Source organism: Anolis sagrei, chromosome Y (assembly GCF_037176765.1).
Source record: "Anolis sagrei isolate rAnoSag1 chromosome Y, rAnoSag1.mat, whole genome shotgun sequence".
Taxonomy (NCBI): domain Eukaryota; kingdom Metazoa; phylum Chordata; class Lepidosauria; order Squamata; family Dactyloidae; genus Anolis; species Anolis sagrei.
The window spans coordinates 12,090,176-12,106,898 of record NC_090035.1 but is presented as its reverse complement, the minus strand read 5'-3'; the positions used below and the strand labels follow the sequence as shown (position 1 = coordinate 12,106,898).

The 16,723-nt window shown below is 44.5% G+C and overlaps 1 protein-coding gene across 1 annotated transcript in view; it reads right to left on the bottom strand.

Annotated features, from left to right (window-relative positions):
• Positions 1-16,723, bottom strand: part of LOC132781563 (unconventional myosin-XV) — an 89,910-nt gene that overhangs the window by 27,372 nt on the left and 45,815 nt on the right. The window contains exons 26-35 of the mRNA XM_067461743.1: positions 7,266-7,347; positions 6,060-6,214; positions 5,656-5,751; positions 3,864-4,099; positions 2,309-2,487; positions 2,063-2,135; positions 1,441-1,629; positions 1,044-1,156; positions 627-718; positions 259-376 (exon numbers count right to left, since the gene is read on the bottom strand). Coding sequence (XP_067317844.1) covers positions 259-376; positions 627-718; positions 1,044-1,156; positions 1,441-1,629; positions 2,063-2,135; positions 2,309-2,487; positions 3,864-4,099; positions 5,656-5,751; positions 6,060-6,214; positions 7,266-7,347 — 1,333 coding nt within the window. The remainder of the gene's footprint in view (positions 1-258; positions 377-626; positions 719-1,043; positions 1,157-1,440; positions 1,630-2,062; positions 2,136-2,308; positions 2,488-3,863; positions 4,100-5,655; positions 5,752-6,059; positions 6,215-7,265; positions 7,348-16,723) is intronic.

The following is a 16,723-nucleotide window of genomic DNA, read 5'->3' as shown; positions in this document are numbered from 1 at the left end:
TAAGGAAGGAAGAATTGAAGGAAGAGGTGAAAAGAAGCAGAGATTGGGATAAAAGTGGAAAGGGAAAGAAGAGATTGAGAAGAAGGAAAGAAGGAAGGGAGAAAGGGGGGTACAGAGAGAGGGAAAGAACGAGATTGAGAAGGAAGGAAAGAAACAGCGAAGCAAGGAGGGAGGGAAGGAAGGCAAGAAGGAAAGAGAGGAGGAAGGGTGAGAGGTAGGGAGGGAAGGAGGGGACAAATGAGTCTGGTCTTTCCTCACCCAAGGTTTGTGGTCCCCCATGGGGTTCACCATCACCACTGCCCTGGTCTCCATTGCCCTGTCCAATCTGTCCACCGCCTTTCATTCGATGGGAGACTACGGATGACCTTTCCAGTTCCTAGATCAAGAAGAACCAAGCAAAAGGAACAATTTAACCTTCTTAGGAAGCGTTTAAATAGAAATGCTTTAGGAGCAACTTCATGAATGGTGAATGGTTGGACATCATGGACTAGAGATGTTTAACCATTCTTTCTAAGTTCTCAAACCAAACAACATGAGGAAGGGAGACAGATTTAGGGGAAATGAGGGATGGGCCTCCATGCCTTGTTATCTCTATTTTGAATGGGACGAGAGGTTCTTACACTTACCCCATTCCCGTAGGAGAGGACAGGGTCGAAAAGGCTGTCCAGGTAATGATCCAAACCCTTCTGGCTCCGGGCTTCACTGACAGTGTCTGAATCTACTTCCAGAGTTGGAAAGGCAAAGGAAAGCGGATTAGCCCCAAAGACTGTGTCTTTTGTGGTGGGGTGCTTCCAGGTCAGATTGACATCAGGTTGAAGTTCAAGTTCATCTCATTTAGTAAAATCCAAATTCAACTGGTTTACAATGCAACTGAATGAAAATGGAAAGGTGATGTTGGGTACCACAATTTCTGGATCTGGTCCCTAACTTCTCAAATAAGAAGGGGACACTTGTAACAATGACCAATTGACTCAGTGCAATATTAAGCATGTCAAACCTATGGATGCCAAATAAAAGGAAGGGGTAAGCCCTTTCTACCTTACCATGGCTGTAATATCCCTCCGAATCTGGCAGGTGAGTCGGGGCAATGGTGGGGGCCTTTATCAGCGGAGGTGGGGGGACTTCTTCGCTTGAATCCAAACCATGTCTGAATGTTCTATGGAGAAAATGGAGGAGAGGAGCAAAGAAGGATTGAGAGGGAAGTGAGAGAGAGCGATAGGAAGGAAAGGGTGAACAAGCATGGCATAGTGGTCTAAGTTTTGGGTTGAGAGTCTGGGAAGCCATGTCAGAATGGAAAAAAAGGGTCTTTTCTAGACCACCTGAAGGAATCATGAAGTGGGACTTCTATTTCGGATCAGCTCAAGGTCAGAAACCAAGTTCAGAACATAGTTATGGCCAGTATAGTCCTCGAAGGACCAAGAGGACTCCTCTAATACTTACGCTTTGCCAACTGGATTCTTCTCTAGATCGTCTGAGGCAATCATGAAGTAGGACTTCTGCTTTGGAAAGCCCCGGATCAGCTCCAGGTCAGACACCAGGTCTAGGACATAGTCATGGCCAGCCAATTCTGCCCACTGGTTGCCATCCTTCATGGTCACCGACCAGCCTTTCCATCCCTCCGTGAGTCCCCTGCCAAGAAACATCGCTTGTGAGCCACTTGAGAACCTCGAATGAAATGATGAGGGTATGAAGAAGCAACCCCAGGCATCTTTTCCCAATGTCACAACTGCTTAGTGACATTCATGGGGAACCCCATACTGATTTAGGATGGGCAAAAGAGGATCTCCAAAGGAAAGCCCCGAGGCCACACCGAAAGATGGGAGGAACAGAAGAAGAGTCATACCAGACCTTTCTGATCCAGGATCCTGTAGAGTACGTCTACACTATGGAATGAATGCAGTTTGGAATAGACATGGCTCAATGCTTTGGGAATGGTAATTTACAAAGTCTTGAGCCTTCACTATCAAAGAATGTTGCTGCGTAACCAAAATACAACTCCCATGATTCCACAGCAGGCGAGGTACCTGACCTTGGCACATTGGGGCAATCAAAATGCTCCTACCTGTATCTCAGGACGTTCTCAGCAAGGGCTTCTCCGGTGATCCAAGAGTGGATGGGGCAAGAGAAGTGATCTCCTGTGAAGACAAACCATCATCATCACCAGACCCATCCTCCTCATCATCATCCCAGTAGTGTGTTTCCACCACTACTTGACCACAGAGACATACAGTAGGATGTAGTGAAGCCTAGTGTCCCTTCTTCTCTAGGCATGATACTATGGGATGTTTCTGCCACACCAGCCTCTCACCGTTGAAGCAGTAAATGTCCAGGGCCATATTGACCTTGTCCCGGCTGGCCGTCCATTCGAGGAGAGTCGGGGGGAAGGACCGGGCAGTGTCGCCCCCGGCCTGGGCCTTCTCCATGGCCTGCATAAGTTTGTGCTGGCAAACGGACTTGTAACCATCAAAGGCGTAGTCAGAGACAAACCTGGAAGTCAAGAAAGAGGGGAGAAGGTGAAAGCCCCTCCCATTGGAGACAGTCCCAAGAAGTTGGCATTTGGGACCATCCAAAGGTGGGGGATTAGACTGTAATTGTTTATTGTGTCAGTTGTGTTTTGGAATGTGCACCAGAAGTGCTCAGTGCACATCACAAGCAACCGTTCTATATCACAAGTGTTCAGTGTATATCATTAAGTGTCCGGTGCACATCTTAAGGGCTCAGTGCACATCACAAATATCCAAGGCATGTCACAAGCAGCCAATGCACAGGTGTCCAATATCACAAGAGCTCAATGCACTTTACAAATATTCAGTGCACATCCAAAGTGCCTAATGCACATTACAAGCATTCAATGCACCAAGCAAGTGCTCAGCGTACATCCCAATGCAAAGATATCCAATATCATAAGCACTCAATGTAGATCAAAAGTATCCACTGCACATCACAAGTGCTCAGTACACATCACAGGCATCCAATGCACATGTGTCTAATCTTACAAGTGTTCAAGGCACCATACAAGCATTCAATGCACATCACAAGTGCTCAAGTTGTGTCAGAAGCATCCAATGTGTATCTCAACTGTTCAATGCACAATTATGCAATATCACAAGTACTGAAAGCACATTACAAGTGTCCACTGCACATCATGAGTGTCCAGTGCACATCACAAGTTCTTGGTGCACATCACAAGCATCCAATACACATGTGTCCAATATTACATGTGCTCAATGCACATTACAAGCATTCAATGCACCTTGCAAGTGCTCAGCACACATCCCAATGCACAGGTATCCAATATCACAAGCACTCAATGTAGATCACAAGTGTCCACTGCACATCACAAGTGCTTACTGCACATCACAAGCATCCAATGCACGTGTCCAATATTACAAATGCTCAATGCACAAACATTCAATGCACATCACAAGTTCCCACAGTGTGCCAGAAGCATCCAATGAGTATCTCAAGTGTTCAATGCACAATTATGCAATATCACAAGTACTCAATGCACATTACAACTGTCCACTGCACATCACACATTCTTAGTCCACATCACAAGCATCCAGTACACATGTGTCCAATATTACAAGTGCTCAATGCACATTACAAGCATTCAGTAGACATCACAAGTCCTCATTGAGAATGTGAATTGCCCAATGGTCACCAGAAGTTGCCGATGCAGATCAGAACAACGTTGCTGGTGCCAGATGCACATCTTTTCAATTCAGCACCAGGGTTTCATGGTATTTCTGCTACATAGACAGTAGCAAGTTATGAAATACCCAATCCCGATTAACATTCCCAACCTTTGTGTTCCAGACTTTGCCTCCATGGGGTGAGGGTGGCTTGGGGGCACCACTCACTTGAGCAGGAACTTCTCCATGTTGGGGGATGGTGCAAAGGCGCTGAGGCAGGCTGCCAGGAGGAGCCATCCCCGCTCTTCATTGTGAACGTTGGTGTTGCGCCAGACTTGGTTGGTGATCTGGGAGAGGATCTCATCCCGGAGGCCGGGCATTGAGAGGCACTTCTGCACCACATAGTTCCCAAACAGGTTCTCCTGCATGCCATGGAGTTGGGGGTCGCCCATGAAGCGAAGGACCTGAGAGGGAGGAAGCACATAGTGGTAGCCTTCCGTGAACACTCCATGTGCTATTGCAACTATCATAATCTCACATATCTTCCCTTGTCAGACTCACATGAAGGACATGTGGAAAGCATCCCACAAGACATGCCATTACCAATTGATTTCTCTCCTCTATTCATACATTTGCAAGCTTTTTCACACACATGTGCATTCATGCATATAAGCAAAGCATAATACAGAATGTACCATCATCTTCATTCCTCCACATTCTCTCATTTTTGAACACTCTTTTACACACACAAATGCCTTTTCACATATTTCATCTCTATTTCTCTCTCACATACACAAGTACCTTTTCACGCTCAGTCATTGTCCTGTTTTTATTACACATACAAACACTTTTTACACTCATTCACACAGCCATTTTCTCTCTGCTTCCCTTACACATATTCACACTAATTCACACTCAGCAATTTCTCTCTCAATGCACAAGTATATTTTCACAATCAGTAATTTTTCTGTTTCATTTATGCACACACTTTTTCCACACTCATTCACACTCAGACATTTTCTTTTTATTTCTTGACAATACATACGAGTACCTTTTAACACTTATTCACACTCAGGCATTTTCTTTCTATTTCGTGATAATGTATATAAGTACCTTTTCACACTCAGACTTTTCTTTCTATTCCTTGACAATACATATGAGTACCTTTTTACACTCATTCACAATCAGACATTTTCTTTCTATTACTTGACAATGCATACGAGTACCTTTTCACATGCATTCACACTCACATTTACTTTCTATTACTTGACAATGCATATGGGTACCTTTTCACACTCATTCACACTCAGACATTTTCTTTCTATTTCTTGACAATGCATACGAGTACTTTTTCACACTCATTCACACTCAGACATTTTCTTTCTATTTCTTGACAATGCATACTAGTACCTTTTCACACTCAGACATTTTCTTTCTATTCCTTGACAATGCATATACGTACCTTTTTACTCTCATTCACACTCAGACATTTTCTTTCTATTACTTGACAATGCATACGAGTACCTTTTCACATGCATTCACACTCACATTTACTTTCTATTACTTGACAATGCATATGGGTACCTTTTCACACTCATTCACACTCAGACATTTTCTTTCTATTTCTTGACAATGCATACGAGTACTTTTTCACACTCATTCACACTCAGACATTTTCTTTCTATTTCTTGACAATGCTTAAGAGTAGCTTTTTACACTCGTTCACACTCAGCTTTTTTCTCTTTTTTCTTACACTTTTTCATACTCAGTCACACTCAGCCATTTTCTGTTTCTCTTATACAAAAATACCTTTTCACACTCAGCCATTTCTTGTTTCTCTTACACTTTTCACACTCATTCACACTTTGACATTTTCTCTGTTCCTTCCTCTCCCACACACAAGTGCACATACTTTATCACAAGTGCATTCACACTCAGACACACTCCCTCCTTGATCCTCTTAAGGCAGACTCTGTATTTGAAAAGGGAGCGCCAAACCATCATCCCAGCCATTCCTTACCAGCTTGAAGATGCTGATGGCTTCAGGTGCCAGGCTCTCATCCAGGAGAGTGAGAGGAGATGCCAGTGTCCTGGTGAGCATCCCGAAGAAGGGCTCCTGGGACAGATCAAGACACAGAACAAGGGTGAACCGCTGGGCTTCAAGTATTTGTTCCTTTGGCAAAAGCAAAGGCAAGGCCAGGCACTTGAACAACTGATAGCATTGGGTCTCCAGTGTAGTTTATCCTTTGCTAACTTGGAAGAGTATAGAATGATAGTATCCAAGAGTTGGAAGAGTCACCAAGAGCTGTCCAGTCCAACCTCCTTCAAACAGGTAAGAAGACACAGTTGAAAACCTCCTGAGAAGGCCCTCTCTTCTCTGCCATGCTGAGTCAATGGTAGCCTTGCACTTTGAGTTTCACTTACCTTGAAGTGGATCCGCACGTATTTGGCCATGGGGTAGTTGTTGATGTCGAGGGGCAAAGTGAGCTGGGACTCCTCCTGCAGTTTGGGACGAGGGACGGAGGCGACGCAGTCCTCGTTCACCTGCTTGTGAACTACGAGAGGAGACAGAAGGAGCCCTGGGAGTTGTAGTTGGCACTCATGGATAGGGAAGGCTCAAGGGCTTGCCAAACTGCAACTCCCATGGAGCTGTGGCACCTCAAGTAATCTCAAACAACATTAATTCTGCAGCATAGATGCACCAATTGGACACTGCACGTTGGATGAGTCAGAATCTCATCCTGACCTTCAGTTTGATCCCCTTAAGTCCACATTTATTAAATAGGAATAAGGCACAAAATTGACATTTGAAGCAGAGAGCTTTCCAAACTGTGCATCGGGACACACGAATGTGTCGCCTGTAGTCCACAGGCGTGTCGCATGAAAAAGGTTCCCCACAAACAAAGGCTGTTTGGCAGGAAGACACAATTAAAGCCCATGCAACAGATGGCCATCCAGCCTCCGTTCAAAAACCTTGAAGACTCCACTGGACCTCAGGCAGTCTCTACCTCACTAGAGTTGGAAGGGATCCATAAAGGGCATCTAGCCCAACCAATTCTGCCATTAGGGAAGACACAGTTAAAGCCCTCCCAGAAGATGGCCATTCAGTCTGCATTTAAATACCTCCAGAGTGGTTCATTCCCAACAGAAGTGCCGGTCCTATTCAAGCAAATGTGCCGCAGGGTCTACCTCCGTAAAGTTTTTGCAGTTTAATAAACTTTTCCCATGTTTTTATGATAGATCCAATTAGGAAATGACATTGACAACCCAGGAACAAAAATTGTGTTACACAGTGAAATATAATATAATATAATAAATATTGCATCAAAGTCCTCTAAGGGTTGGCTTAGCTAGTTGGTTTGTCAGTAAAACTGAATTTCTGTGTTGCAAAAGTATGCATGTCTCCAACATGAGAAGTTTGGAAAGCTCTGCTTTAGAAAATATGCAACGCCACAGGGTTCCCCTTGTGAAATCAGCAAATCCAGATCCTACAAAAGCCTCCCCAAATGGGATGGATTCATTGGATCTCAGGCACTGATCAGAGGATCCTGCAAGGGTTGGGTTCCAATCCAGATCATTTGACCCAAAGTGGGGAAGAAAACCCTCCAAGTGATAATTAAAGCCATATACCTGCCACAGTATTCAGTAACCCAACCAATTCAGCAGGGATTTCCAGGTTGGCGACCCTCATCACCTCGCGCTTGCTGAGCTCCTGGACAAAAAGCCAGAAAGAGATAAATGAACACAACCATTAGGTGGCAACATCCTTCCCCAAAAGCCCCAACCAATGTGGCCGAGGGTTTAAGGATGCTGGGACCTGGAGTTCCAATCAGTGGTCCCCAAACTAAGGACCGCGGGTTGGATATGACCACAAATGGTTGGTTACTCAACCCCTGTTCTACACTCTAGACCAGGTAGGTAGGTAGAAAATAGACAAGGTAAGAGAAGAAAGGGAGTAAGAAAGGTAGGTAGGAAACAGAAAAGGAAGGAATTCATAAAGCTTGGCGCAGTGGATTGAACCTCGCATTGTGGCTCTCAACCCATGGCAAATTCCACTCTCTCAACCTTGGAGGAAGATAAAGGCAAATCGTCTTGGACAAGGAAACTCTGACAACTCTTGACAAAAAATCTGCGAGAGGGTTGCCTACAGGTCGCAATACGTGACTTTCTTATCCGTGGGGAGTAAATGCATCCTGAGTTGGAGCACTCTGCAAAAGACCACATCCATGCAGGCAGGCATGTAGCCAGGGGGGGGGGCTCGGGGGGCTTCAGCCCCCCCCCCCCCCCGAAATTCTCATGGTGGTTCGCGAAAAGGCCTTACTGGTGCATTATTTAAACTGTTATGTTTATTAATATCATGATTTGATCACCATTCTCAATATATCCCATATGTATGGGGGTATTGGGGTAATGATACAAAAGGTTTGCTAGGCTAGACCCTCTTTCACTCAGACTCAGCCCCCCCCCCGAAACTCAGCCCCCCCCGAAACCCCCCCTGAAATTTTTTTAGCCCCCCCCCCCCCCCGAAACGAAATCCTGGCTACGGGCCTGCATGCAGGGATCCAGTGCCCTTTGTTTGCCAAATTGATCCAGATTTGATGAGAGACAGTACTCCAAGGCCAGCTCCCAGGATTTCATATTATTGAGTTAAACTAGGTTCAAAATGTATTAATTCTATTGTGTAGATCAGCGTTTCTCAACCTGGGGGTCGGGACCCCTGGGGGGGTCATGAGGGCGTGTCAGAGGGGTCCCCAAAGACAATCGAAAACACAGTATTTTCTGTTGTTCATGGGGGTTCTGTGTGGAAAGTTTGGTTCAATTCCATCATTGGTGGAGTTCAGAATTCTCTCTGATTGTAGGTGAACTATAAATCCTAGAAACCACAAATGTCAAGGTCTGTTTTCCCCAAACTTCACCAGGGTTCACATTTGAGTATATTGAGTATTCGTGCCAAGTTTGGTCCAGATCCATCATTGTTTGAGTCCACAGTGCTCTCTGGATGTAGGTGAACTACAACCCCCAAACTCAAGGTCAATGCCCACCAAACCCTCCCAGTATTTTCTGTTGGTCATGGATGTTCTGGGTGCCAAGTTTGGTTCAGTTCCAATGTTGGTGGAGTTCAGAATGCTCTTTGATTTAAGGTGAACTATAAATCGCAGCAACAACAACTCCCAAATGACAATATCAATTCCCCCCAACTCCACCAGTATTCAAATTTGGGTGCATCGGGTGTTTGTACCAAATTTGGTCCCGTGAAGGAAAATACATCCTGCATATCGGATATTTACATTACGATTCATAACAGTAGCAAAATTACAATTATGAAGTAGCAACGAAAATAACATTATGGTTGGGGGTCAACACAACATGAGGAACTGTAGTAAGGGGTCGCGGCATTAGGAAGGTTGAGAACCACTGGTTTCCCTTCTGCCAGCTTCCTTGCTCCTTTCGGTGCCCAGAATCTGTGCAGTGTGCAATTAGTAGTTGCGAGCACCTGCTTTCAGAACCGAATTTGCCTCCTGAGACCTGAATATGTATATTCGTGTTTATTTGCTTAAGCTGAAAATGCCAAGCTATGTTTGGCATCTGCTTCAGCCGGGCAACACCCGCTGTCGCTGTGCCAAAGCCTCCCTTTATTTGTGTGCGAGACAAAAGCGTTACCTGCTCCATCTTCTTCTTCTCCTCTTCGGCTTTCCGGCGCTCCTCTTCCTTCCTCTGAAAGCAGATTCCCAGAGTTAGAGAAGCAAGGATGGGTTTTATTGTTGTTGTTGCTGTTCTTGTTATTATTATTATTATTATTATTATTATTATTATATAGCTAAAACCATGCCCAAACCCAAACCCTTGCCCTGGACAATTTGGTGGTGGTCATTGTTGTTGTTATGCTAAAACAATATACAAACCTGGGTTGTTGTAGGTTTTTCCGGGCTTTATGACCATGTTCTGGAGGCAATTTGTTCTGGAGGCAAACATGGCCATATAGCCCGGAAAAACCTACAACAACCCAGTGATTCCGGCCATGAAAGCCTTCGACAATACAATATACAAACCCAAACCTTGCTCCTTGCTCCTGACAATTTGGTGGTAAACGTAATTCATCTTCATCATCATCATATCATCATCATCATCATCATCACCACCACCACCATCACCATACAGCTAAAATCATGTCCTGGACAATTTGGTAGTGGACATTATTGTTGTTGTTGTTATTGCTGTTGTTATTATGCTAAAACAATATCCAAACCCGAACCTTGATCCTTGCTCCAGACAATTTGGTGGCAAACGTAATTCATCATCATCATCATCATCATCATCATCACCACCACCACCACCACCATATAGCTAAAATCATACCCAAACCCTTGCCCTGGACAATTTGGTGGTGGACATTATTGTTGTTGTTATTGTTGTTGTTATTATTATGGTAAACCAATATCCAAACCCGAACCTTGATCCTTGCTCCAGACAATTTGGTGGTAAACGTAATTCTTCATCATCATTATATCATCATCACCATACAGCTAAAATCATACCCGAACCCTTGCCCTGGACAATTTGGTGGTGGTCATTGTTGTTGTTGTTATTATTATTATGCTAAAACAATATACAAACCTGAACCTTGATCCCTGCTCCTGACAATTTGGTGGTAAACATAATTCATCATCATCATCATCATCATCATCATCATCATCATCATATCACCACCACCATCACCACCACCAACATACAGCTAAAAACATACCTGAACCCTTGCCCTGGACAATTTGGTGGTGGACATTATTGTTGTTGTTATTGTTGTTGTTATTATTATGGTAAACCAATATCCAAACCCAAACCTTGATCCTTGCTCAGACAATTTGGTGGTAAACGTAATTCTTCATCATCATTATATCATCATCACCATACAGCTAAAATCATACCCGAACCCTTGCCCTGGACAATTTGGTGGTGGTCATTGTTGTTGTTGTTATTATTATTATGCTAAAACAATATACAAACCTGAACCTTGATCCCTGCTCCTGACAATTTGGTGGTAAACATAATTCATCATCATCATCATCATCATCATCATCATCATCATCATCATCATATCACCACCACCATCACCACCACCAACATACAGCTAAAAACATACCTGAACCCTTGCCCTGGACAATTTGGTGGTGGACATTATTGTTGTTGTTATTGTTGTTGCTATTATGGTAAACAATATCCAAACCCGAACCTTGATCCTTGCTCCAGACAATTTGGTGGTAAATGTAATTCTTCATCATAATCATCATAATCATCATCATATCATCATCACCATACAGCTAAAATCATACCCGAACCTGAACCCTAATCCTTGCCCTGGGCAATTTGCTGGTGGACATTACTACTATTATTATTATTATTATTATTATTATTATTATTATTATTAGATACACAACAAGATCGGTACACAGGAAACAAGATCACTATGCTGGCTTTTGTATTGGATCATACGTCGGACACTTCCCGAGTGTCTAGGACTGTGTGATGTATCAGCAAATAATGTGTGCAGATCCAAGTAGGGTGGCCTTTTGTTAGCGTGATTGTTTTTAAGTGCAGGCCAAGGTCTTTAGGCACTGCACCCAGTGTGCCAATCACCATTGGGACCACCTTTACTGGCTTGTGCAGTTCAATCTTTAAATCCTCGTATTGTGTCAGCTTTTCCAGTTGCTTCTTGTCAATCCTGCTGTCACCTGGGATTGCAACATCAACGATCCATCCTTTTTTCCACGATCATGAGATCAGGAGTATTGTGCTCCAAAACTCTGAATTTGGAAGTCCCAGAGTGGTTTGATGTATTCATTTTCCGTAATTTTTTCAGGCTTGTGATCCCACCAGTTCTTTGTCACAGGCAGATGGTATTTGTGGCACAAGTTCCAATTAATCATCTGAGCAACGGTGTTATGCCTCTGCTTGTAGTCCGTCTGCGTGATCTTCTTGCAGCAGCTGAGGATGTGAGCTATTGTTTTGTCTGCTTCCTTGCAGATGATGGTTATGATGATGATGATGATTATTATTATTATTATGAAGCTAAAACAATATGCAAACCCAAACCTTGACCCTTGACCAAGTCAATTTGGTGGTAAAAATAATTCACCACCACCACCACCACCATCCTCATCATAACATTATCATCATAATATCATACAGCTAAAATCGTACCCAAACCCTAATTCTAACCCTTGCCCTGGACAATTTGGTGGTGGACATCATCGACATCATCATCATAATCATCACCACCACATAGCTAAAATCATAACCAAACCCTAATTTCCACAATTTGACGGGGGATATTGTTGTTGTTGTTATTGTTACCACACAGCTTAAGCCCTACAAAGGCTAAATGGCAATATTGAATTAAACCAATCACAGCATTAAACCAATGTAAGCAGATATCTTGAAAGATAAAATTATGATCAAAAGAAAATGAAATAAAACTATGTTTGTGATGGTGGTGGGACTGCCCATATGGGGAGATACAGTCTATCTGAATAACAACAACAACAACATTTTTTAAATTTATTAACCTGTAGACCCGGTGTAGTTTGAGCAGCCATGGAAACCCATTGGGTGAGTCACATTCTCTCAGCATCCAAAGGATGCCATCACCTATAGGTTTGCCAGAAGTAAACTTGAAGGCACATAACAAGAACACCCAAGATAGAAGAGTCTGAAGGCACCAGGTTCTGTTGGATCTGAGATGCTAAGCTGGGCCAGCCCTGGTCAATACCTGGGTGGGACACCACTGACCAATATCAGGTGTCATAAGTTGCATTTCAGAGGAAGAAATGGTCAGAGCCACCTCTGCAGACCCATTGTTCAAGGAAACCCTATGGTTGGGATGGGGAAAGGTGGTAGGGATTCTGGGAGTGGCAGTCCCAAAAGATGAACTTCTTCCAAATTCATAAAGATCCCCAATGAATATCAGGTGCCCTAGGCTCTATCTGGAAGGAAGGAAGGAAGGAAGAAAAGGGAGGGGAAGGGAATGAAAGAAAAGGGGAAGGAGAAGGAGAAGGAAGGAAGGGGAAGGAAGGAAGCAGAGAGGAGGGAAGGGGGAAGGAAGGGAGGGGAAAGGTGGGAGAAAGGAAGGGAGGGAAGGGAGGGGAAGGGAAGAAAGGAAAAAAGGAGTGAAGGGGATGGATGAGAGAAAGGAAGGGGAAAGAAGGAAGGAGAGGGAAGGAAGGGGGAAGAGAAGGGAGGAAGGGAGGGGAACGGTGGGATTATAGAAGGGAAAAGGAGAGAAGGGGAAGGAAAGAAGGAAGGAGGGACAGAAGGAAGGGTGGGAGAAAGGAAGGGGAGAGAAGGAAGGAAGGAAGGAAGGAAGGAAGGAAGGAAGGAAGGAAGGAAGGAAGAGGAAGGTTGGGAGAAAGGAAGGAGGGAGGGAAGTGAGGGAGGGAGGGAAGGGGAAGGATGAGAGTGATGAGGAGATATTGGGAAAATAGATATTTATTGATTGATTTATGCATAAAAATCATATGTACTTTAAATGTATAGGAAAATCTAGTTCCCTCTGTGTAGCTGACAGGCAAGCAAGCGGCTTGTCTCCAAAAGGGGCTGAAGAGGAAGGGGGGTATGCATTCCAGAAGAGAGATAAGACACGGGCTGGTACGAGAAGGCCCCCTCTAAGTAAGAAGCCTCTTGACAAGGCAGAGGGTCCCTTTGATGGATGACTGTAAGCACAGCCAAGAGGGAGGAGGGACACAGACATGCTTGCTCTCCAGCTAGACACACAGACATGCTTTTTGCATGTTGGAGGGGGAACCTGATATTCTTATGATGCCAGGATGACGTAGGGATGATGATGATTGTATGAAGACGTATGTTCTTTGTCTACTTGAGTCTGAAACTTATAAAAGCCATCGTCCACGCCTGTTTCGGGGCTCTGGGTTTTGCTTCTGGGACACGAGTCCCACCAGAGTCGCCAGCTGGAAATAAAGTCGTTCTTTTCTATCTCCAGAAAGGATGTCTCTTGGTAATTATCTCTCCTTTCCTCAAAACCTATTTCCCTGCCATTTCAAGAGAAAAAAGGGAAAGAAGGAAAGAAAAAGAAAGAAGGGAGAAAAGAAGAAAGCAAGGAGAGAAGGGTGGGAGAAAAAAGGGGAAGAGGAAGGAAGGAGGGAAGGAAGGAAGGAAGGGAGAAAGTAAGGGGAAGGAAGAAGGGAAGGGGAAGGAGGGGAGAAAGGAAGTGGAAAGGGAGAGAGGAGCGGAAGGAAAGAAGGGAAAGGAATGAAGGAAATGGGGAAGGGGAAACAGAAGGGAAATGGGAAGGAAGGAAGGGGAAAAGGAGGGATGGGAAGAAAGGAAGGAAGGGAAAGGAGAAGAGGAAGGAAGGAGGGGTGGGTGGATGGAGAAAGGAGAAGAGGGAAGGAGAAGGAAGGAAGGGGAATATAGTGGAAGGGGAAACGGAGGGAGGAGGGGAAGGAAGAAAGGGGATGGGTGGGAGAAAGGAAGGAAGGGGAAAGAAGGAAGGAAGGAAGGGGCCAAACCAATCAATTCCTGGGGCCATCATAAACCAACAATGCACCCTCAAGAGAGCCTCACATCACCCTTTTTGGAAGGATGACAACTCCCAGCAGACACAGCCCAGGGTCAGGAAAGTCTTGGAACCCAGTGAACAAGCACCTGCCCAACTCCCAACTGGGGATAGCAAAGCCCTCCTCCCAGTAGGTCTGGGTTATCCTCTATATACCCTCAAGATATCCCTTGCAAACCTCATCTGCAGCATCCACTTGGAAACGGACGCTCTTCATGGTTGTCACCAGTCCCCTGGATGTTTTGTGCCAAGCAGAAAGCCCGGCAGAGGCTCCAGTTGCCGCTGTTTGCTTTTTGGTGCCGCATGAGTCACTCTTTAACCCTTGCCTTCAGCTCGTGTTGCTTGGCTGGGCCTTTCCATTGATCCCATTGTAAGGTTTCACTTGGCAAGGGATTATCCCAAAGAGATTTGCCTCTGAAGCTGAGAGTGTGTGACTTCACTCAGTGAGTCAAACCCTTCTCTACATTGGAGAATGAATGCAGTTTGGCACCACTATGGGGTCCTGAGAGTTGTAGTTTGGAACCCTTGGCCAGAGAAGGCGCCAGACCTTGTGAAACTACAACTCCTATGGACCACAGCAGCTCAGGTGGGGTCAAGCGGCATTCATTCTACAGTGTGGATGCACTCCTGGAATCCACCATTTGGAGACTGTAGAATGAATGCAGTTTGATATCCCTTTAACTGCTCAATGCCTGTTTCAATTATTTCTAATCTGCAGATGTTTCAAATGACTTACTTATGCAAATTGCATCGTTCCAATGCGTCTACTCTATCTGCGGCTGCCAAAAGTGTACTAGGATTATTCTAGCTGGTTCTCGGTATCCACGGGTTCTATATCCACGGATCCCACCAATCAGGGTTTTAAAGTAATTGGGTGCAAAAAATTCCAAAAAGTAAAGCTTAATTGACTCCTCTTAAAAACCCACTTGGACATTTCATGGAAACTAAGTACTTGTGGGTTTTTTCGGGCTATCTGGCCATGTTCTAGAGGCATTTCTCCTGACGTTTTGCCTGCATCTATGGCAAGCATCCTCAGAGGTAGTGAGGTCTGTTGGAACTAGGAAAAAGGGTTTATATATCTGTGGAATGACCAGGGTGAGACAAAGGACTTTTGTCAGTGTGAATATTCACACCTAGCCAAACTGACGAAAGTCCTTTGTCTCACCCTGGTAATTCCACAGATATATAAACCCTTTTTCCCAGTTCCAACAGACCTCACCTCTGAGGATGCTTGCCATAGATGAGGCGAAACGTCAAGAGAAATGCCTCTAGAACATGGCCAAATAGCCCGAAAAAACCCACAAGAACTTAGTGATTCCAGCTATGAAAGCCTTCGACAATACATTTCATGGAAAGTTTGTTCCATCCATTGAGGGTGCATCTACACTGTAGAACTAATTCAGTTTGACTCCCCTTTAACTGTCCTGCCGCAATGCTATGGGGTCCTGGGAGTTGTCATTTGACAGGATCTTGAGCCTTCTCTGCCCAAGAGTACAAACTACAACTCCCAGGATCCCATGGCAGATAAAGGGGTGCCAAACTGCATTAATTCTACAGTGTAGATGCACCCCAGGTCACTTTAATTCCCTTTGTTCAGGGCACTGGAACTCCCTTTCTAAAGTGATGTTTGCAATGCTAGAAATTGGAGCACTGAAGCAATGTCATGGAGGGAAATAATTCTTATTTTGAAGATACCCACATTGCTATAATGCTAACTATAGAGCTTCCACAATCTTCCTTCTGACATAGCCACATGCTGGTTAGGTAATTCTGGGAGATATAGTCCACCAAAGTAACATTCCCAAGCTTTGGGCACCACGTCTCCCTCCAACACCCACCCTACATGGCCTCCATTTTCCCTCCAAATCCATTCCATATCTCTGGGTGCATCCACAATGTCGAATTAATGCAGATTGACACTGCTTTAACTGCCTTGGCTCAGTGCTATGGAATCGTGAGAGTTATAGTTTCACAAGGTCTCAAGCCAAAGAGTGCTGGTGTCTCACCAAACTACCGATTCCTAGGAGACATGGCAGTCCAAGTGCGGCCAAACTGTATTAATTCCACAGTGTGGATGCATCCTCTTGTCTTCCCCTCCCAGACCTTTGGACACATCCCTGCATGAAAGCAAGTCTTTCTATTAAAAATGTTTTTATTGTCAGGAACAAAGGACACAGGAGTTGCCAAAGAGTATGGGAGGGTGATAAGACATATGCAAGGGATTTTCCGTGGGAAAAGGATCCAAAGAAGAGGAAGATGGAGATATTTGGATCTCTCCATGGGTATGATGGTTTTATCCATGGATCTGGTGCATTTGTCCATGGATATTGATGGTTTATCCATGAATATAGTATATTTGTCCATGGATCTGATGGATTTATCTATGAATATGGCTGATTTGTCCATGGATATGGTGCATGTGTCTATGGATCTGATGCCACTGCCCATGACTATAATAGATTTGTCCATGTATCTGATGGATTTGTCCATGGGGATGATGACTCTGATGGATGTATCCATG